Here is a 23,991-nt window from a genome sequence, read left to right as displayed (position 1 = left end):
GGTTATATGCAACAGTTTTAAAATCTCAGAGGGTGTATGTGTAATAATTGAAACCCCAAGAAGTGTATGTAAAAAGACGATAAACTTCAGGGGTATAAGTGTATTTAACTCCTTCATTAGTTCACTTTAATCAATGTCCTATTAAATGTACAACTACCATTGGAATTTAATATGTTACAAACCAACCAATCCAGAATACTGATGAGTTTTTCAGGTACCTGGATTAGTTGGTAGTACTACATGGCAACGTTATGATCTCACTAAAATTATTCCCTAATACTTGAGAATCTTCAATTCACCCAAACAAGCCGACCAGTACAACAGAGTGAATTTTACCACACTTGGAGCTACATTACTACTTTCTTCGTTGTTCTTGATTGATACATTGGTTCTTTCTTGACATGAACAAATCTCCTAAGCAACTTCCTTCCTTCGGAGAAATTTATATGCCCCACTAAATTACCATCCCTCCTCTTATGCCAGTTAAAAGCATAACAGACATAAATCCAGTTTGAGTTTCAATTCAAGACTTTAATGAGGGCAAGTAGACAGTTCAAAATCCTATTACAACTTCTACGACAGATTAGACTGGGGATTAGTCGAGAATAAGAACAATTGTTTAGAGGAGAATACAATTAGAATAAGCTAACATTAAGGGTAGGTTTGATATATTGCAAGCTGCTTGGCCATTAACAGTACATCTCAAACCAAGGTGGACTTGAGAATTCGTCACACTTAAACAATATCAGGTCATGTCCACGAAAACCAAATTCCCACTAGATCAATTATGTTCATTAGGATGTAGGAAAATCGAGTTGCAATAGAAAAAATGAAAGAGCGTACCAAACAAAATACAGAATGGATTCAGCTAGTACCGTTCCAGTAACAAGCACAAAAGTTGTCATATACTAAAATGTTATAACTAATCAAAAACCACTTCCCCAAATCAACCCAAAATTTTCATAATCACAGTTTCAACCATGTATGAGGCATCCCCATTCCCCCAATCACTACTCATAAGAGCAAAGAATGAGCAACTCTCAAAATCCTAATCCGAAAACCCACTTGGTTCTGAACTTCTGAGAACAGAAAAGCAATTTCAACCCAAAAATGTCATTTGGATTTTCCATACATCAAACACAACACATCTGAAGTTCCTATAGGGACTAGGCAATTCATCTGCTACCTATCATCCCCATACAGCAAACAACTCACAGTTTTCCAAACAAACATAAAGCACCCTCCAATGGCACATGCCCTCAAATCAAAGTCATCTTGCTCTACTTTTCACATCATATTAACCTAAAGACCCAAAGAAAGAGCCGCTTACGACCCAATCACAGAACCCAAATGATGGGGACATTCGCAGACTCAATATTCTAAATGAATACACAGTGTTCTATTAAATCACTAAAAATAATTAGAACACTCGCAACCATCAAAATGGAGAAAGAACAAACACCACAGTAAAATATCCAACTTAATAAACAAAAATTAAAATTGCGATATCAAGGCTTAGAGAGCAAATCAGGTATCTTAAAGCTCATAATAAGGTTCAAAATCTGTCTGAATTAAGCAAAATGTATCCAAACTCATAATCCAAAAAGTACAAAACGACTAAGGCTGCCTAATCGGTACTGATTACTTGATGAGAAAACAAAACAGGGAAATCGGGGGTGAAACGACGTCGATTGATGATGATGGCGATGGCAACTACTTGGATCTCTGTCTCATCTTTCGGCGCTTCCTCTTCAACCTCCTCATGCGCTTCTTCTTCCACTGCCACAACCACAAAAAGAAAAAGAAAAAACAAATCAACAAAAGCGGACAGATAACAAGGACTAAGAGAAAGAGTGAATTAAAGTGACATAGCTTTTACCTTGGCTCTCATGGTGAAGCTGAAACGAAGTTCGCTTTGAAACCCTAGTCGTGCAAAGAAGGCTGCGGAGAACGGGAGGAGTTATCGTTTGCTTGGGAGGGTTTGGGAATTGGAGCTTTGCAAATATTTATATTGGCTGGAGAAACCCTAATGTAGAGTCGGCTTTGTATTTTGGTTGGGCCGGTCTTTACCATCCACAAATATTGGGCCCAATGTTCATAAAAATAAGTACGACCCAATATATTTGTTTGGGCTGACAGGCAAGATTGGTTGGGCTATGCTAAAGCCTAATGTAGTAGAATAGTACTTGAGCAGCCCTGTTCCTAATGACCAATATTTCAAAATTTAGAAAAAAAACAGTAAAAACTGTATAAAAGTGTAAAACATACTCCTTATTAAGTGACATTTCGCTAAGAGAACTTATACTTGTCTTTATGAATTTATATACAAAATATAATATGATAAGTAATGTGAATCTTGATCCTAAACCTTAAACCTCTTATTAGATTGTCAATTTTAACTACACTTATAGTTATTAATTAGCTTAATCAACGATTCATATTCGGTCTAACAATATAATATTATTATATTGCTAAGCTATCTCATAAGACAACATTTTCATTATAATGATGGTTCAAAGATGAGCACTTGTACAAAACTGCAAATCATATTGTCAAAATCACTGGTTACTGTTGTACATGTTACCTCTTTGTGGACGTCAAGTTGCATTATTGCTATATGTTCATTTTTTTAATGGTCCGTGGGTTCACAAAATTGATTTTTTTGGGAATATTTGCATTTTCCAGAAGAAAGAGAACGTTAAAATTCTATTTCTTGTGTTTGGTAAGAATGATAAATTCAATTAGAAATTGAAAGCAATAAATGTTGTGTTTGGTCAGTCTTTCAATTATACCATAATTTTTTATTTATTTTGAAATAATAGCAGAGTTATTTTTGTCAAAAAAGAAGCTATAAATGTTTTCTCAAAATGGAAAAAATTAATTTCATTGCTTCAGCAAATGTTTCATTATCCCCTAATAAAAGAAATAGATTCTCTTGAGTCATGAATTAATTTCTCTTCCATGTACTTATTAAACATGAGAATAGAAATAATTTTTCATTCTCATGCCTCTAAAATTTGAACCAAACAGACCCTAAAAATAGGTGAATGAGACAATAGCTTCGGAATCCAAAATTTTATACTCTTTATATATACTTATATACTATATGTAGTCTATGTTAGACTAAGTAATATTCACAATAAGACTAAAACCTCATTTATGTAGTTCGAACCAAAAACTCATAGCCTGCTCTTAAGCCTCTTATTCATCCATTCAGCATGATGACAAGGCCTTTACAAACTTGATGACTCACAAGCGCATGCATAGCATTACCGGCAACTGGCGAAACTCTATCTACCTTTGGAATTTGTGATCTTTGATTATCCAGCATCAAATGAAATCTCTCTTCTTCATTCCCTTGTACTCAACTTGATACACAACTATTCCAAAATTGAATTAATCTTGCTTCATTACTTTCCTTTTCTTCACCCTTTCTGACTTCTCACAACTTGGCTTAAATATTATATATATTTTTTATTATCCAAATCTCTAATTATTATTATTTTTTATTAGAAAAATTGAATTTGAATGCTAATTTTATGGTTGTTCTAAGTTTCTAACTAAGTTACTCCAACAACCTCCCAAATCTTCGATTGTTGGTCTACCACAATTCCCTCAAATCTTATTCTAATGGCCTAAACCGGCAAACCAAAAACAGAAAGATGCTGCTCAAACTCTTGACATCTCTAACCGCGGGAGGGGGAAGGGGAGACCAATTTATTTAATTTTTAATTTTTCTCAATCTTTGTAAATAAATTGAATTTATAAAAGTAAAATAACGTTAGGAATGTGTTGGGGTACAAATAGAATTGAAAGCAATAGTCCACAGCATTGGGCCATTGGCAATTTTTAAAAAGAAATAAAATAAAAAAAAGGACTTATTCCTGGTCATTCGTCAAACAAGCAATGGCATTCCGAGGTCGTGATAAATTAAGCCTAAAATCGAACAAAGCATTATTGAATAGAAAAACTGAAGAAAAAATAAAAAGACAGAGACGAAAATATTACTGCTTTACAAGAATTTACAAGAAGGGATAATAATTAATTAAATAAAAAAGTATAAAAATAATTGTACATCAAATAAAAAAGCAGAACCATGAGCAAGCAGAGTGAGTGACAGAGATGAATGAGAAGTTGTTCTGTCATTGTACGACAGTTGGTTGAACTTGAGAGTGAGTTTGGAGCGAAGCTCGACAGAGTGGGCAACTGGAGTGAGCCCTCAGCCACGCATCCACGCACTCAGAGTGGTAGCAATGGCGGCAAATCGGCAGAACCTTCACCTTCTCGCCGTCTTCAAACACACCGAGGCATATGCAGCACTCGCCGCCGCCGCCAGCCTCCAAATCCGGACCCAGATCAGTACCCGCCGACTGGTGCAAGACAATCGGCAGCCCACGAATGAGGGCTGGGTCGAGGCCCTGCGGCGGAGGAGACGGCGCGTGGGGCGCGTGGGAGGAGAAGGAGGTGGGGAAGTGCTGGTAGCGGCAGACCCAGCGGGAATAGAGCAGCACGACAACGATGAGGAGGATGACGACGAAGACGACGACGACGAAGAAGAGGGTGCGGCCGCGGACTTGGAACTCGGCGTCGTCGAGGACTGTGTAGTGGCCGTGGAACGGCTGAGAGTAGTCTTGGGAGGCCATTAATTGCGATTTCAGGAGAGATCGAGATCGAGATCGATCGATTTAATATTTTAATAAATATTATGAAAATTGAAAAGGGTTTTTGGTTGTGGTGGTGGTAATTTTGGGAAGGGAGGGTTTGGAGTTATATATAGCTGGTGCTGGTGGCGGCATTGTTGCTTTGCTTAACGAGAGCTGAGTAGTTGCTATAGCGTCTTACACAGTTCTTGGATGTTCTTTTTCTTTTTCCTTTCTTTTTTGAATTTTTAATTTTTTAGATATTATTGTAAGAAAAGGCGTTTCGGCTTCAACCATTGGAGGGTCCACGTTTGACTATGAATATTGCTATCTTTATCGTTTATCCTAAAATATATAAGGGAAAAATTTACGACATATATTTTGATGGCTGTTTTATTTCAAGACATTAATTTTGATTTGTATTAATGAATGACACATATTTTTATTTTGTGTCAATTAAGGACCCTATTTTATCTCAACTTTAGCTCGACATTGGACCCATCAAAACTCTATCAAATTTAGCAAACTTATACTTGGTTTAAAGTTATACATCGCCTCTTTACAACCATATAAAGATCACTTAAATCGAACATCTACAACTCCAGATAATTGGCCCAAAAGTAGGGTACCCGAAACTGTCCAATCGGACCTCTGGAAAAAAATTTGAAAAATCAAACAATTTCGGGTAGAGATTCGATTATCTGGAGTTGTAGAGATCTGATTTGGGTAATCTTTATATGGTTGTAAAGAGGAGATGCATATCTTTAACCTAGTATAATTTTTCTGAATTTGGTGGAGTTTTGATGGGTCCAACGTCGGGCCAAAGTTGAGATAAAAACTGAAAAAAACAAGGTCCTTAATTAACACAAAATGAAAGTATGTGTCCTTCATTAACACAAAGCAAAATTAATGTCCTGAAATGAAACAACCATCAAAGTATGTGTCCTGTTTGTAAATTTTTCCCAATATATAAAGGCTTTTATACTTCATCTTAAACATAATTATGAATGACTTATAAGACTTATTTTATATTATAATTTGAAGTCGTTTATTTTTTAAGTTTCTACATAAGGATTATCGTTATAAAAAATTAAGTAAATAAAAAATTATTAAAATATTTAATTATGATAAAATAAATAGACGAATATATAAATTTTATTAACACTTGAAATAATAACCTTTTAATCAAATGGTAAACGAATTTCGATTTATTTAATTTTTTGTAAAAATAATTATTATATATAGACTTAAAAAATAGACAGCTTTGATTATCGAATTACAATGCGAAATGGATCCCATAAATCATACCTCATCATATTTAAATTGAAATATACCTTAATGGAAAGGGATGAAAATATATATATATCTTTTTCTTTTTTTTTTGGGCCTTCTTTTTTGATTTTCACCCTTAAGAATATGATTTGTAGCCAAGTCCATAAGTAAATTTTATTGATTTTGGTCCTATAATGTTCCAACAGTTGTTTGTCTGAGAACTTGTAATTGCTTATTAACCAAAAAAAATGTAATTTTTTATTTATGATAAGAGATAAGATTTAGATGGTTGATGATTTCTACTCAAGTTACCATTTAATTGGAGAGATTTGGATGTTTCTTGTCGTCTATTCTCTTTTGTTTTTAATACGATAATTGCGTGCTACAAATGTTTGGTTGTAGTTTACCTTTATGTGTTATATATCCATCAATATCATAATATACGATAAAGGAAAATTATCTAATCTTTCCAAAAATATCAGCTGGCTTTTCTCTTTCTTTTACTTTTACGAAGAATATATTATAATAACTTGAAATAAAAGTATAAATTAATCTATTTCAATATTGTTACCTAATTTCGTATTATCTTGCATAATTGTTCTTTAATATTGATTCCTCAACTTGTTTCGATATGTTTTACCAGTTCATCTATATATGTTGTGCCTCGCAAGATATCACTAAAACAAGGCTAACTAGCTTATGTGTTGTGCCCGGCCTCTACGTTAATGATCATCTAATTATATAATAAATTAGTGAGTGGTAGGAAACTATTGAAATTAATTAGTACTATTAATTAATTAATTAAATTACTATATATGTGGAGATGAATTAATTCAGCCATCCAGTTAACGAAGGGACAGCTTAATCTTCGAAAGGACGTTTTCCTTTCTCACTAAGTATACTCTACTGTGTATATATATTCCACTGCGCAATATACACATAGATGCATGCTTCCTTATAATCCGATCGACTCTTAATTTCTTTTCGTTTCCATTGGTTCCAATATATGCTATTGGAACCAATAGTATTATGGGTTGGATTAATTGCCTACAAGGGATAATATATTGTACTAAATCTTAATCACTAATTAATTAATATTTAACTAGTAATGGATTACAAGCCCACTATATATATTGTTTTACATGCATAGAGTGATAGAGTACGAGATTTGGACTTATCCATATATTTATAATTTATAATAGCCTCCCCTGTCCAAAAGAAACATGTACGTCTTATGTGAAACTTGTTATCTAGAAAAAGGAAATCTCATAACATGTCTCCTCATTTAGAGGCGTTATGAATTTTGAGAGTATTAACGTGCAACCTCCCCTTGCACTAACAAATTTCGAGTATAAAATGGCACAATAATCAGATTGAAATTAATTTAGCACTGTACTCTAAGGTTGATGTTGACTGTTGAGCCTAGCCCCAACCAAAAAAACTAGGAGATCGAGAGACAATCGTACATGTATTAATGGACCTAGCCCTCAGATACTAAAACGATGATATATCAGACCCACTATCAATATTTCTAGCAAGTTTATTAATTCTACAAAACAAAATTAATTAGATATATCCAAAGAATTAACATCAATAAGATTACATCAAAAGAAACAGCCATTAGCTAGCAAGCTAGGGAAGTGTTTTTTGTGTCACCAAACCAAAATAAACACAAGTAAAATACCAAGTCATGGCTCATATTTATGAATGTAACCCTCTTTTGGCTAATAATTGATGCATCAACATATATATAATTAAGTTATGTATCAACATATATATAATTAAGTTGTCCCATACAAGAAGATGTTATTGTGATAAAGGTTGTACTACTATTCAAGAGCTCTTCGAGCACCAGGCACATCGATCACAGTACGTACTCAGTACTGGACTGCCATGCCAGAAGACTTGCAAGTCCCAACTTGCACAACCAAACTTACACACAGACACATATATGCAGCTAAAAACTTAAATTTGATTGGTGTATAAGATAAAATTAGATAGGATAAATGATTAAATTCATGTGTAATCAAAGGAAGAAATTTTTAACCTGAACAAATAAGATGTATTAAGATTGACTAATCATAAGGGGAGATTTCTCCAAAAATAGTGGGATTAAATAATCCATATTCTTCTCATCTTCTTTCATCACATTAGAAGATATTTTTCATGTTTTTTCTTGAATACACATAAATTTAACTATTTATCCTATCAAATCATATCCTATACACCAAAATCATATCCTATACACCAAACGAGGTCAACAATACCATTGTCTTCCAATGTTTCAAATCAACAATACATTTCCGCAAACACACGTACACTAAAAAAAAAGAGAGGAAAAAATCAATGAAATAAAATTTATAATTAAGAGCTCAAGACATATAATTAATCCCTCCCCTATGTAGCTAATATGTCTCAACTCTCTCATCAATTCATATAGACAGTACTCATTCTAAACAGAATCTTATAAACAAAACTTTAACAAGGGCCACAATATTGATTCCTCTCGGTGCTTCCCAAGCTCCAACATGCATATATATATTGAACAGTACAAAATTTTTAACAGTAGTGCTAGATATACCACATTTTTATACCATAATTTCATACCACCTTATGTGGCAACTTACATGGCATTCATACATTGGATACTCAAAAATAAAAAGAAAAACCCAAAAAGAAAAAGAAAAACTCTGTCCAATAAAGTAATGACACGTGAGATGGTATAAGAATGTGGTATAAGAAATGTGGTAAGTATAGCATTATTCTTTGGGTAATTCAAATAGACACCACTTATTACACATTAGTATGAAAGCAGTTTCTTTTTCAGATTAGTTCCTCTCCGGCCCTCTACTCAAGTATAACAAAATTCTGCATGATATATAGCTAGCTAGAGTTATATAAAAAAAAAATTAAAAATATAACTAGTATTATTTGTATATATATTCTTACATGCTTTATGAAACGATACAATATTTCTCAGACCACATTGAAGAAGAAAGAATCGAGTTTCTTTAATTTGTCCCAATAAACTAGATGCTAAATAATTATAATCATAATTAAATAAAACCCTAATTATTAGGTAGGATGAAAACTCTCAGTCCATCACAAAACTCCATAAATTCTGAGATCTTCATAAAAACTGGAGAAGAACTCCATAAAATGATATATATAGCAACCTTACCTCCTCAGATCGATCCCCACCTTTCGTTATATAGAGAGAGTCCATATCAAAAAACAGTAACTAAGATGATTACTAAAAACCCTTGTTTCACCAAACACTTATATGATCACAAGCCTCAATGGATCACCTTGGTGTAGCTCGTTAATTTGGACCGGCCGATCTTGTAATTTATTCTCCATCAACGATCGATGACATTAAGGCACCCAATAATGAATCCCCAAGACCAGAATAGACCAAAATCACCATGATCAAATCTTGCATGCAAAGCCAGTATATATATATATATATGTATATATAAAGCGTCGAACGAATATATAATCGTATATATATATATATATATATCTAGCTAGATAGCTCTCTTCGTTCTTCAAAGATACAGAAAGAGATGCAGAGAAGTACCGAATTGATGACCATCATGAATCAAATCCCTTAAAATCCAAGAAGAAAGGATCTCCATAATCCCAAAGACTCGGCGTACACTCTTCCTCACTCGTCAACGGCCACATTAACGGGGACATGGGTCCGAGCCCCACCACCCCCATCGGATCCGAAACCGCCGGTGCAACCATATTGGTCTCGTGTGCAGCACTCGATAAAGACAAGTTCGATCCCACCGACCCCACCAGCGAATTTATCTCATCGTACGATCCACCAGCGCAATTCTGATTTTCAATATGTTGATGCTGTTGTTGTTGTTGTTGTTGTTGGTTCAATTGGAGCTGGTACTGATGATGAGGATGAAGATGGTAGTTATGATTACTAGGGTTTTGATGTAGGTACGAGGTCGACGTGGTGGTAGTGGGGTCACCACAACCACCGCGGCCGCCGCAAACCACCTCGCTACAATCAGATGAAGGCGGATACTGATCATGAGTAGTAGAAGTAGTACTATACTCTTGTTGTTGTTGTTGTTGTTGCACCACCGCTTGTTGTTGGTGTGGATTTTCCAGCACCATATTATTATTATGACTCAGCATCTGTACGGAAGTGGAACAAGGGTTATAAACCCCAAGAGCAGCGTAGGGCAGGAATCCAGAAGAAGAAGCCGCGGCCGTCATTGCCATGAGCGGGTGAGCCGGCGAGGGGAAGGCGAGGCCGAAGCCGGCAGGACGGGGAAGCAGAGGCCTTAGGGTTTGAGTGGAGGAAGAGGAGGAGGAGGAAGAGGAAGAACCGCGAGTGGAGGAGTTGGAGGAGTAGCCGGAGGGCTGGAGGTTGAGCTGGGCCCGGGAGCCGTAGAGGATGATGGCGGCTCGGTCATAAGCCCGAGCCGCGTCCTCGGCGGTGGCGAAGGTGCCGAGCCATTTGCGCGTGCGCTTACGCGGCTCGCGGATCTCGGCGACCCATTTGCCCCAGCTGCGCTGGCGCACGCCGCGGTAGCGGAACTTGTTGTTGTCGGGGCCTCCTTTGCCTTTGGACTTTCTGTTTGGAGAGGTGGAGTTGGTTTGGTTGGGTGTAGTGGCGGTGGAGGCGGTGGTGGTGTTGGGAATGGGAGAGTTAGGGTTGTCTCGGGGAGGGTGAGGTGGGGCTGCTTCTGCAGGAGGAGAGAGAGAGAGCTGCGCTTCGTCCATAGGGTGTGGTTTGTGGCGAGCTTTAAAGAAAAGGAGACCGTCTGGGAAAGATGGAGACCACCACTACCTCGTTCACTGTTCTCGATTAGTCGAAATATTAGAGAGACTCTCTGCTCTGCGTCCTGGGTCTGATTTCAATGCCATTTTTGTTAATGGTGGATGAGGGCGGTGCGACTTCATCTTTTATATATATATTTGCTTTTTCTTTTTTTACTGAGAGAGAAAAAGAGATCGGGTGATTGCTGCGCAGTGAAGAAACAGACCGGACTCATTGCACATTGGTTTTGGAATTTGCGACATTTACTTACTTATTTTATTAACTATATATATATATGTATGTTATTTTCCTACCTTCTTAATTAATAATTTAATACCCAGATTCTGAATGTTTTTAATTTGTTTTATTTTTTGAAAAAATCCTAGTCTCCATTCTCCAACATATATAACTATATAACCTAACCATAATTAATCCCAGGTTGATCATATTTATTCATCAAATTTATTCAGCAACTTTGTGTACTTAATATAGAATGTATTGTACACATTTTAGTATTTTAATTATTAAAAATAATATAAATTTTATTCAAAGTGCCCAGGTTTTGAAAATATTAGATACTATAATGGCATTTGATTAAACAAATTTAATAAATATAGGACTATAGGAGTGTTCATGGCTGAATAATTAAGCACCCAAAAGAAATAATAATAAGCATGTTTAATAATTAATTAATCTTCCAACGTAAGGGTAAACGTTCTTCTATAACGTCTACATTCTGGTCTGGCGGCTTTCAGAAGAGATGGATCTTACGTTTTAGTCTTCTCAATTGCCTTCTAAGTCAAAGAAAAAAAGACTACTTTCTCTTCAATCTTCCCTAATGAATCTCCTCTAGTCTAGGGTTTGGAAGAGACATTAGTGTCACATTCTCTTCTTCTAGGTTTTGCTGTAAATCTAAAAGAAATTTTTTACAAATCACAAACTTTTTATTTAATGATTTTTTTATGGATACGAAATACTTGCACACTTTTAATTTACAGACAAGTAATATTTTATTTTACATGTAACTATGTAAGCGATTAACTTACAAAGCCTACTTATGTCATCGATCAGCACTTAAAAAAATATTTATAAGTTTTTATGATCGAATTAATTAATTGTGGAATTTGTTAGTGAGGATTCGAGTATATATGTGCCATTTAAATTTATGGGAGGTTGGTGTAATTTCTGACGTAAAAACATGATGGCTCTGCCTCATGTTCCCTGTACCTCTTTTCTGGCTATTGATCAATCACTTCTTATAGAACTTGTAAATGGGAAGAGATCGATATTCTGATGATAGATCAAAGATATTAAATTTTGTCCCAGTCAGTAACTTTTCCAGCCTGAACTTAATTACCACTCGTATTTTCAAGGTGGTCAAAGTCGCCCTCCCAATTAAATAGGTATTCAAACTCTTTTGAATTGCTTAATGTTGGTGCTACAATATCTTCTTAAAAATACAACAAAAATTTATAGGATAATAGTAGTATTGCTCTTACCTAGAAAATTAATTAGTTCAAACTTGGTGCATCCATATTTTCTGTTCCACATCCTTATCAGGATTCGTGACCAACAATAATTGGCATATATTGTAAGTAATACAATTTGACCAAAACAAATAAACAAGTCATATATGTCGCCATGGCTCATTGTGGTTTCATGACAACAAGGGACAAGCATGTTAGAAGCTTATGTAACAATATCTATGAAAATAAATTACGTACAAATTGGAAGTAGGAATAACGTGTTTCAATTATATATTCTAATTAAGATATTGAGTGGTATATGTCTTTCTTGTAAGGAGCTGTTTTCTACGTACTGAAAGCAATGAATATAAGTAGATAAGCTAGCCATCGCAAAACCATACATATATATACTGTGACTCTTTTCTATTGTGAAAATTAAGAGGAAGAAGGACCATTAGGTAGATGGATATTATATAGATGCATGTCGATGTGGAACAGGGGATTGCATGAAGGGATTACGTGTCTGCACGAAAGAGGAAGTCCAGGAATAGTTTGGAGCAGGAAGTTAAGCATGTGGTGCCCAGCCCACCACCTTGGAACTCGCAAAGGCAGCAGCAGCAGCAGCAGCAACTAAGTACAGAACCCACTTGGACCCCAAATAGCTATTCGCTATTTAGCTTGAGAGAGAAAATCTGTCTTCTGTATGAATCATGATACGATGCCCTGAACCTGTTGCAAAAATATCAAGGTCTGTCTGGTGCTACTCTTTTTGCCCTTCCATTTTGGATTTTGGACTTAGCAATAAGCATCTATTGCTGCTAACTACGTACGCGCATTGTGCATGTAACACGTACATGGGATTGTATTGTAAACTTGTAGGGGTGCTGTTCCAATCTCAGCCACAACCAACCTCTCCATCCTATTATTTATTTTAATTTTATTCCAATAATATTAATATTATCTTGAAAAAGTTGTCACTATGTTAATGTAGGTGCAAGTGATTCTATCGTTTGGTGGATTGGTGGTCGATCTCGACAGACTGCTCACTTGAAATATTTCATTAAAAAGACCATGAGCATTGATCGCTTCTAATTAAGGATATAAGATCGACTCATAGTGGCATAATATGATTAGTCAAATCAAAATCAATTGAGAATAATAGATAAAAGTGATCCATGCATAACAATGTTAACTACGTACTGTGATTAACGCAATGTTTTACGTCTCGAATGTGAAATGTAAAATATGCTTTCAACAATAGCAGCTTCATTATTATACTCATTCTGAAGACAAATCTAAAAGCCAAAAGGCATCCGAATTTTTCAGCCAACTTGTAGCTTCCAAGCTCACTGAAGATGCATGCCCTAATTTATTACATGATCAGCAACATCATGAATTCGACCACGCAATCCGGGCTACGCTCATTACAACATGATGTAAAAAGGCATCGATCCAAACAGATAAACAATACAATATTCACTGCTTTTTTTTTTTTTGGTCACAAAAGAATCATGAATTAGAAATTAAAATATTCAGTAGAAAGAGAGAGGAAAGTATGCAAGAAAACAAAAAGAGGTACCCTCAGGGGTCATTAGGCGGGCCCATCGAGTTGCACACTCTAGAATTGTGACCTCCGAGCAGGTTCAATTTTGGGCTTCAATAACACTGGTGAGTCATTACAAGACAATTTATGCAAGCTCAATCCAATGGGCCTGGGTTGGTTTTGGGAGGGCTGGCGTACAATGTGCAAACTGCAAACCCCAATCAAGTCCTCCAGAAAGGCTGCTTGGCCCATTCTTGTAGGTGTTGTCTCCAGTACCTAGCATATCTTAAGGGCCAGTTTGGTATTGCCGTGAGAAAAAATAGCTGTAAAGTAAAACAGTTGTGAAGTAAAGTCAGCTGTAAAGTAAAGCAGTTGAGTGTTTGATAAACTATATTTTCAAAAGTGTTGTGAGTGCAAAAAACAGTATCAAAGTGTTTGGTAAATGTTAATATAAAAATGCTGTGACTGTGTTTAATTACTAAAATGGACATGATGCTAAAAATGCATTTCACTTATTTGTTTGGTAAAAATAATATTTTTTTTTATTTGTTTTTGAAAATTTTAACTACAAATTTTTATTAGCATTAATTTTTCTAATAACAACATTATTAAATAAGTATGCCTATTATTTTTTTAGGTACATTATAATTTTAATCCTATAAATAAAATATCATAATTAATTATCACAATATAAAATATAACTAACAATGGACATATTTTTTAATTTAAAATAAACAAATAAAAATCATAAAAATCAATGAGGGTATTATGGGTAAAATAAAATATTCATTGTTGCTGTGAGTCACTACAGCTTTCAAAAGCACCTAGAACCTGCTTTCTGTTTTTGTTGTGGGGAGTTGAGAATTATGAAAAAAAGCAATTTTTTATTTTTTTACCAAATACCAAAACTGCTGTAGGTGATTGAAAATTGTCATCCGCAAATTTTGAGTTCTCCACCACAATCCCAAACCGGACCTAAGTCCAACAACAAAACCCAAATTTCCACTGTTCAACTTCAACAGCCCTCCCTTTTAAAGAAATTCATAGCAATGAACTACCAATGCACACAATCATTTCAGTTTAATGGAGTTGCTGCCAAAACACAATCAATTCAGTGTGCTAGTTGATACCCTTGTGATTAAACATGGTGTTTAAAGTTTACAGCAACAGTATGAAGGATGAAAGATGGTCCCTTTTTCAACTCTTCACACATGAAACGCAATTAATGCGGCTGAAACACAGACCTTATGACCAAAATGCAAAATCTCCACTAAAAACAATGCTAATTAAGATTAACAAAGTAGCACAATCCGCGTCCGGAATCCGGATCCAGTTGATCCAACGGTGCTCCTCTGAGATTACAGTATACGAGTCTGATGGAGCGTCGATGAAGACGTTTACTCGATCCCCAGTTTATAAAATGTTATAATTAAAAGTCAGAAACACTGTACAAAAGTCAACGTGTTGAGGAAAGCGAATCTGTTCCTGGGGTCCGATCTCACGAGTATGGACTCCTGAGCAGCAACTGGTACTTGTCAACCGCACTTGTGGGGACCGCCACCATCACCTTCACAGATTCCCCCTGCTGCTGATCGCAACGGTCGTCATTCACCGGCAAAAACAGACAGTACCTGTCGCTGCAGATGGGCCCCACATGGACCGGCCTCCCCATCCCCAAGTCAACCCTTTCGAGTCCCAGCCTTGACCACTGCGACACTATTAGCACCCCCACCGAGTCCGGACTCGCCCTCGACTCGCTCACCGACTCCACCACCCTCCTCACGTGGTCGTCCCCCACTCTCTCCTTCGCGCACTTCACCAGCCCCGCCGCGTACCCCAACCCCTTCTCCGCCAGCTCTTTCACGCTGCTCTGGGCGCACCCCAGAACGAACGCATTGCCGTAGTACCCGCCGGGTAGACTCGGCTTCACTCGCTTCCTTACGTTGATGCTGAACAGAATCTTTACGATTTGGTTTGAAGGGAGATTCAGTGCTCTGGTCCAGCTCCTCCACACGTGGGCCGAGAGAACCTCGAAACAAGTGTAGGATGATGACTCGGGGGTGAGTCCACTCGTGGATAGAGCAAGGTTCTTTAGCTCAGTTACGTATCTTTTGTTGAATGTGAATGAGGTTGGGCTGAGTCTCTCGTTGGAGAAGCGATTCACGAACCCGCAAAGGTCCGGGACTTTGTTGAACTCTGGGTGAAACGCTGCGTTTCGTCTTTGGGGATTTTTAATGGGCTGCGGGTCCAGAAGGTGGCGATCCCACACCAGTTTCGGTTTAAACTCGCTGAGTCCGCGTTTGCCAGCCGCCAACTCGGCGAACGAGTTGAGAAACTCTGCGCTGCCGATTCCGTCGCAGACGCAGTGGTTGAATCCAACGCCCAGAGCGGCTGCTCCGTCCTTGAGCCACGTCAGCTGAACCACGAGCGGTGGGTCCCCCTTGAGGACGTCCGCCACGTGGAGGGACAAGAGCTTCCTCCACTGGGTGACGTGGCGCGGGGCCCGCGCGAAGTCGGAGACCGTTGTGCGGTCGGACACGGCCTCCACGAATACGGCACCCTGTGCTCGACACACCACTTCGAGGCCTCCGGAGTTGTCGTTCCTGGCTCTGACTCGCCCGGCGAGTGGGTAGTAAGGAACCAATGCCTTGGCCAGTGCGGTCTTGACACGTGTGGCGGTTGCGGGTTGGTCGATGCCCGGGCGCGTGGGGTAGACTAAGAGGTACTCGATGGTGAAGCGGAGGAAGAGCTGGGAATCGATGGCTGAGAGGTTGAGAACGCAAGAAGGGCTTGGGTCGGAGGGAGTGACGACCACAGCCTCTTTGACACGCACAGAGCTTCCCATAACTGATTTATTCAGCTTCTGCTTCAAATGATCAAAATGGTGAAAATAGCAAGGGAGAGTGTGTACTTAGTAATAAGGGGGGTGGGTTTTGGGTTGGACCCTTTCGTAGTAATTAAGTATGAATTTATAAGAGACAGAGAGGCCATGTGTGTGTTTTGCTCAACTGTGAAAGATTTGTGCCAAGATTCTGCGGGAATCGCTTTATGGAAAAATGAATGTATCAAAACAAAATTATTGCCAACTTGGCTTCAGCGGACTGATAGCTGATAGCTCCATTTGTGCAGCTGTTTAGACCGATGGGATATCAGATATGCATTCACTTCCAACTTTTCTTTTTTGTTTTTATGTATAAACTATTAATTCATAACAAGATATTTAGGGTTCATTTAGATATATCATCATTTAAACTAATGGATTGGATTTAATATTAAAGTAGATTAATTTAGTGACAGAATCCTAGCTACTATGTATCCCAAATTAAATTTGAGATCTCGACCAACCTCTAAATTAATAAATCCTTATTAGTTCTTTTATTTTTTATAAATTGTGTGCACGTTTATGCATATAATAATATGTGTATAGATATATGATTGATAACTAAATCGACCTCTTGCATATTTACACGTTAAGATGTGATCAATACTCTGAACTTTTTTGACCAATAAAATTCTGAATTAGAACCACACATTCATATAATTTTATTTTATTTTCAATTTAATAACATAACATGTAATCTAACTTTTTTCTTGAATTTTTTGCATGTTTAATTTGTACAATTGTCTTGGACAGGGAACTGATGGACGTGGATACTGATACCAGCTGTCTAGCTCATGTCTGCGATATCTTTTGCAAAAAGAGGGATACAATCATATAGAAATATTACGTAAAACCTGGTGGATGAAGATGAGAACCTTTTGGCTTTTGGGGTGGGGTCACTTGGAAGGCAGTCTTGGGATTTCTTTATCTCTCTCTCTGTGTCTCTTATTATTAATGGTGGACATTTGATCCGCAGACCAAAATATTTTATGAGGGATTTGGAACGGCATTTTAGGAAGATCCACTGTGCCTACTGACTATGCTTGAAAAATCAGATAAAACCATGTGAAAAAACAGGCAATATGTCCACCAGTTGAGTGAGCATTGAGCAATACAAGTTTGAAGTTCCTTCATAGCCCTCTTTGTTATGGACCCCCCATATATATAATAGTTTTGTAAAGTACGTGAAAACCATATTTAACTATTAATTATCCTTAGATTGTTTTTCCTTCTTCTTTTTTTTCTTTTTCTTTCTAATGATTTGGTTCAGTTGGAGAAAATTTGGAGAAGGATCGATATATCAGTGACAAGGGAAACAAATGAAAACGAAAAAATGTGCATGACTTATTCTTTTTATAAAGCTAAATGAAGCTCACTGGCTAGAATCATAGTGGATGCTCTTATGACTTATTCAGATTCAAATATAATATGCTTTGATTTTAGTTCTAATATTGTCCCAGTCCCAGAGATTAGTGGCAGGCAGGCTTGGGTATTTAAAGAAAGATCGAGCTTGATATATGTTTTTGGACATAGGCTAGCTAACTTTAAAGGATGTCCTCTATTATGGACCTTAATTAATTAAAGATATAGCACCCTCTGCAGCCTAGCCTTCCTTTCTGTTAATTCCTCCCTTAGATATGGGCTACATTGCACACGAAAGTTGATGAACTAAACAGATTTGGTATTGATGCCACTCAATTTTTATGTGGGGTTCCTAAAATTTTGTGTTAGTTTCATGAGTTAAATTTGGGACTTTTTAGTGAGCTTTGTTAACAAGAATATATCTATGTCCTCCATATAATTTGGGACTTGTTTAATTGAGTCCATGAAAAGTCATATATATATATATATATATTTTTTTTTTTTTTTTTTTTTCAGTTTCATAAGCTAGCTTAGCTAGTTTGGATAGGTATTGTAGGCCTAGCTATTTTATTATTAATATTCCATGAATCCATATCTACAATTTGAGTAATAAACAGATGGGATTGTCGGACCTGGATGTTTAAACAAATCTATAATCTGGCAATAAAAAAATTATGGAAATGCATCTGGCCATGTGATCCATTAATCATCTTGTCCAACAAATTAAGGCATATATACAGTATTATACTAAATAATGTGATGACCATGCTCAATATTAAATTAAAGAGTTGTATTATTATTGTTTGTAGCCGGCACTTTGACTTTTATTTTTGGTGCTATAAATTATGAATATGCATGCCCCCCTATAATCCCTTGACTTTTTTTTTTGGCCAAAATATAATCCCCTGACTTTAATTAAACTAATATATATAATTAAACATCAAAATACTTCTCCCTACCAAATTCTATGTGACCCTTGAAGAATCATTAAGACTAATCAAGTTAGTATACAAGGCATTGGGATCTTTTGTCAGAACAAATTGGATAATTTTATTAGTAATCATTAAGAATACTTGTTGGCATAACTCGAGTTTGCGGTTGGGAATTATAAAAAATCAAAGGAGAGAGGAAAATGAGAAGATATGCAAGATCCTTAATTGCTTCATGGTATGAATAATTAATCATTTTTGTAATAAATTTATTTTTATAAAGCAAGCATGTATAAATTACAGGGGTGGGTTAATGTCAGTAACCGAACCGAACAATCCTTACTAACAACCGAAACCGACAGTAACGGAAAGACACAATACGGACCGTTGCCAAACCGACTCTAGGTGGTTATTGACTTTTCGCATTTGGTTGGCCTTGTTTAGGCGTCGGTGGCAAATCGATTCGACTTGTTGGTATTTCACGGAGGTTTTCAGATCGTTTTTAAACCCAATTATAACGATACGGTTCAATAAAACTGCCGATATTTAAAAAACACACAGCACGATCGAACATATTAATTTGGCGTCAGTCGGAATTGGAATTGGAATCGGTAATTTGGCACAAAATGCCAGCCCTGTAAAATTGTATTGTTTACCATTTTATAAAACCAATTTTACAAAATAGACATGATTATTCCTGACCATAAATTCGTACAATTAATAGTTGTTAATTATGGTCTGCAGGTCTGGGGATGATTAAGACACATATACATAGCAACAACGTGTAGGTTAGATGGAGTTTGGATTATATACATATTGGTTTGGCTGGTTCGAGACCTTATACTAACAGAGACAACAAATAATTTGTCTGATAAGAAAACAAAGAAATGCTGTCTCTGGCGATCAGAAACAATTGTTTGGTAGCTGGCCTGGCCTGAAGGTATATTCAGTAGTTCAAAAAGCAGTGATCGATCAAATATATATGGATGTGCATATATGCTAATGACCATGACATTACCAGGCATCGATGCCATATATATATATATATATAGTCAAATCATGACGACATACCACCGCCCTATTAATTTCATCTTCAAGATGCTCTCTGTGCATGACTGTCTGTGAGTCCGTGCACACTCAGAGAGAAAGTGATGGAATGCTAGAAGTAAATTAAGGTTGAAAGACTCAAGTTAATTAAAGGGTTTTGTTGAAATTTTGTAATTTGATATAAGGTATGAATTTAAAAATAAAAGTGACAATGACACAGTTATCTATAAGAAATAAGTAAGTAGTCTACTAGGAATAATATCGACATATTTTGAAATTAAGTTTCACTCATGTTCACCTTTCAGGTAGTACAAGACTAAGAATTTTGGACGTGAAATTCTATCATGTCGGCATGGAATTTGATTAGCTAGAGAATAATTAGCTTCACTTTCGTTTCTTCTGAAAGAGTGAGGTAGCTAGACTATAAAGAGCTGAGGTTGAAGAAAAATAGAAAAGGGCAAGTCAGCAAAAGAGGTCAAACTAGGTCCCCACGGGACCAAAGGTGATGCATATATATCGGATATAGGCATAAAGTTTGGGAAGCCAAAATAGACCGAGATCGATAACAACGCCAAAGAAAGATCAAATTCTTGCTTTTCTTTCAAGTTTGAACGGATATGCATGGATCTGCATGTTTTCATACGCATGTCGTTTTACATAGCTACCTTACCTAGCTTATTATTCTTTCTTTCATGTGCTTGACTCCCTATTTTCCAGCTAGCATCTGGTTTGTGATTTAACCCATGTCACGTCATTTCACAAAAGCCACACCAACACAACTTACTTGAAAAGCCAATTTTGATATCTTTATCCTAAGATTTTTATTAACTTGCGACTAAGTGCAGCCCACAGTGCATATATAGCCCCATAAGAGATTAGGAATACTACTGAAATATAGTGGTTTTTATTGTATTTCACATAGATTTGAAATCTCTGCTTTCTTTATTTTTTGAAACAAAAAACTTTTGAATATTTCGACTACTTAAATAAGCGTTCAAAAGCTCGAGCTAGCAGATATATTTTTATAGCAATTTTGTGACTATATAGTACTTTTACAAGTATGGTAAAACTTTCAATTCTATCACGAGGAATCTCTTTTATCACTATGTCTTTTTATGTGGTGGCCTAGCTAGTAGCTAGCTCTTCAAGACCGATAGGCACACAATATTGATTGATTGAAACGTGTGCTAAGTTCCAGCAAATAGGTAATGCACAATTCACGCCATGAATTCATTGTCTTTGAAATGCGTGTTGGGTCGCCATCTTCCTCATTAAATAAGTCGGCATATATAAACAGGAAAATCTATGTCTGTAAGACTGTAACCAAACTTATGGTCACAACTCACAAGGGTCACAGCCTCTATTTTGAGGGACAAGGGCACATCTCTGAACTCGGTGATTAATCATGAAAGTTAATGAAACTGTTTATTATTCTTTAGAAATAATACTGAAAATCATAGATCACCCAAACGTTGAAAAAAGCTACATCACAAATTCACGATGAGATAGTGGTATGGGGAGGCATTCCCTCATACAAGATGTTAGATGCATAAACATTATGGAATGTGAGTGAACGTAATGCTGTCAAGTGAGTATTGAGCATTTGAATACTGACTCAAATCTCGTGTTAAGAAAAAATTTTTAGTATGAAAAGAGATTTTTTTCAGTAAAGCAGTAATACTGGGTGGTTATAAACTTATAGCATACACACAGTTAGGCAGCTTTATTAAAAAATTTCTCCTAGGACATGCACATTTTTAAGCATTGCTTGGTCCATTAATTAATGGGCAATGATGGCCCATCCTAAACCTCAATCTAGAATTACCTACACAACCCAAAGCCATGTCCAATGGACTTAAATCCAAGAAAGCCCATTTATAAAATCAACACCCACCCATTTCTCAATTTGGGGTTTGAATTTGAAGCTTTGAGCTTCGTTCAGCAGCTTAAACCCTAACCCATCAAAGCCATCGTCATTTCATCATTTGTGTACTACATCACCTGTTAAACCCTAATCATGTCACTCCTCCGTGAAGTCCTTCACAAACCCCTAAATTCCCATTCTATCCTCACCGTCGCCGCCCGTTTCTTCACAACCCAAATCCCTAACCCTAACTCTTTCCCCGACAAGCCCACCGCCGCCTACTACGACGACCTGGTCCACGCCGCAGGCCATTCCAGAGACTTCGAGAGTCTCCACTACCTCCTCAACAAGCGCGTGAAGGACCACTGCTTCAACACCACCAACACCTTCAAGTTCATAACCAACACCGAATCCGCCCTCTCGTTACTCGACGATCTCTCCCAAACCCTAGCGCGTCTCGACAAAGGGTTCACCCGCAAGAGCGCGTACGACTCCCTCATCGCGCGTCTCTGCAAGCTGGAGAGGGTCGATGAGGCGCTGCGCGTGGTGGATGTGATGGCTAGTGGGAACTACGGCCTAAACGCGTGTACTTTTCACCCCATACTCAATTTGGTTACCAGGAAGAAGAGGATGGACGAGGCGTGGCGCGTGGTGGGTCTGATGAGGAGTCTCGGGGCTCCTCCGGATCTGACGGCTTATAATTACCTGCTGATGGCGTACTGTTTTGCCGGAGATTTGGCTCCGGCTGCCGGAGTTCTGAGCAGGATGGAGGAGGAGGGGATGCAGGCGGATACGCGTACTTACGACGCGCTGGTGCTTGGCGCGTGTAAGGCGGGGAAGGTAGAGGGGGCTCTGGTGCTGCTGAGGAGGATGGTGAATGATGGAGTGCCGCAGCTGCTCTCGACACATGTGTACGTTGTTGATTCGTTGCTGAGTCTGGGCTTTTACGCGCAGGCGGTAAAGTTTGTGAGTGGTTTTAGCGGGAAGGACACTTGGCTGGACACGGAGAGTTTTGGCAGTTTGGCTAGCAAGCTCATTAAGTTGAAGAGGTTTAATGAGGCAAAGCTGGTCTTGGATGAAATAAGTGCAAGGGGTTTGGTGATTGGTGATAAATTGAAGATTAAAAATCAGAATTAAAATTTCTTTGGTTCTTTATAGTTTACAAAAAAGTTTGGATCAAGGTAGAAACTTGATATTTATTATATTTAAATTTATAGGTGTATAGTTCGAAGTACATAGAGCTTATTGTACAAAATATACTTAGCTGGTATTGGGGCGGAAAAGAGTAAATATGCTTCTTTGTCCCTTACCTTCCCTCTAAAAGCCGTTAATTAGTTAATTAATCTTTTGTTTTCATTTTTCTCTGTTAAACGGCATTCCCCTAATAAACCAAGAACTAAGCAAATTTGACAGTGAAACCAACTAACCAAGCAAAGCAAAATATCAACAACGACAACGTTGTACGTGTGTAGAGCATGTCCGAAGACCAAAGAGTTTTAGTTTACATGGTTAAACTAGAGTGGTTAGAAGTCCGTCCAACCCCAATAGGGGAGCTGACGTCACCGCCGGTGGAATGCACGGCCAGATTTCCCTTTCCTTCTTCCGAGTCCGATCCTTTTCCTTCGCATCCCTCGCTTTACACCCAACAACCCATTATTCCCACCCACTCTCACTCTCTCTCCCCATCACCGCCCCGACCCGATCCCGACTCGACCCATGGCTCGCCCGACCAGGCAACACGCTCGGGGGGGCCGCGAGGACTGTTGGAGCGAGGGCGCCACCTCCACGCTCATCGCGGCGTGGGGCGACTGTTACCTCCAACTGAACCGCGGCAACCTCCGTCAAAAAGACTGGAAAGAGGTGGCTGACGCCGTTAACTCCTCCCGTCAAAACGGCGTCGTCAAGCCCCCCAAAACGTGTTGAAGAAGTCAGCAAAGTTTTAGGCATGGTTATTGATTCTGTTAAATAAGTCCTAGTGTAGGACCACTTAGTTCATGTTTATCTCAATTCCAGTTAGTGCACCACGTTTGTAGGAGTGTTAAACGTGGGTGTTATCCTTTTGTTTCAGTTGAAGTTGTAAGGCTATTTAAAAGCCAAGACTGTTCAATAAGATTAGGAATCATTTATCCATATTGTTATTGTGCTCTGTTTGTTTCATTAGAGTTTTCTAACAATCTGGTATCAGAGCCTCATCCAGGGGG

General features: G+C 37.6%; 4 protein-coding genes and 1 long non-coding RNA gene across 5 annotated transcripts; 1 reads left to right on the top strand and 4 right to left on the bottom strand.

Moving 5' to 3' along the window:
- Positions 1–1,515: 1,515 nt before the first annotated feature.
- Positions 1,516–1,999, bottom strand: LOC147289825 (uncharacterized). Its single transcript, XR_015121422.1, has 2 exons — positions 1,880–1,999; positions 1,516–1,779 (listed from the first exon to the last, which is right to left on the bottom strand). It is a non-coding gene; the product is annotated as an uncharacterized LOC147289825 (long non-coding RNA).
- A 1,989-nt stretch (positions 2,000–3,988) lies between these two features.
- On the bottom strand, positions 3,989–4,924 carry LOC147289824 (RING/U-box superfamily protein). The gene has a single exon (XM_086238156.1). It carries the CDS (start codon positions 4,641–4,643, stop codon positions 4,143–4,145), a length of 501 nt encoding a protein of 166 aa, XP_086094282.1. The 5' UTR covers positions 4,644–4,924; the 3' UTR covers positions 3,989–4,142.
- A 4,582-nt stretch (positions 4,925–9,506) lies between these two features.
- ABI4 (Integrase-type DNA-binding superfamily protein) lies at positions 9,507–10,661 on the bottom strand. Its single transcript, XM_086234902.1, has one exon. It carries the CDS (start codon positions 10,659–10,661, stop codon positions 9,507–9,509), a length of 1,155 nt encoding a protein of 384 aa, XP_086091028.1.
- A 4,189-nt stretch (positions 10,662–14,850) lies between these two features.
- Positions 14,851–16,702, bottom strand: LOC147289822 (HXXXD-type acyl-transferase family protein). Its single transcript, XM_086237922.1, has one exon. The coding sequence runs from the start codon at positions 16,550–16,552 to the stop codon at positions 15,206–15,208; it is 1,347 nt and encodes a 448-aa protein (XP_086094048.1). The 5' UTR covers positions 16,553–16,702; the 3' UTR covers positions 14,851–15,205.
- A 5,171-nt stretch (positions 16,703–21,873) lies between these two features.
- Positions 21,874–23,495, top strand: LOC147289821 (pentatricopeptide repeat-containing protein At2g40240, mitochondrial-like). Its single transcript, XM_086235611.1, has one exon. The coding sequence runs from the start codon at positions 21,944–21,946 to the stop codon at positions 22,925–22,927; it is 984 nt and encodes a 327-aa protein (XP_086091737.1). The 5' UTR covers positions 21,874–21,943; the 3' UTR covers positions 22,928–23,495.
- Positions 23,496–23,991: the final 496 nt, after the last annotated feature.

The sequence above is a fragment of the Dryas octopetala genome, chromosome 3 (genome assembly GCF_963921425.1).
Source record: "Dryas octopetala chromosome 3, drDryOcto1.1, whole genome shotgun sequence".
In the NCBI taxonomy this organism is placed as follows: domain Eukaryota; kingdom Viridiplantae; phylum Streptophyta; class Magnoliopsida; order Rosales; family Rosaceae; genus Dryas; species Dryas octopetala.
Note: the sequence above shows the minus strand (reverse complement) of the source record. Positions and strands in the feature narration are given on the sequence as shown.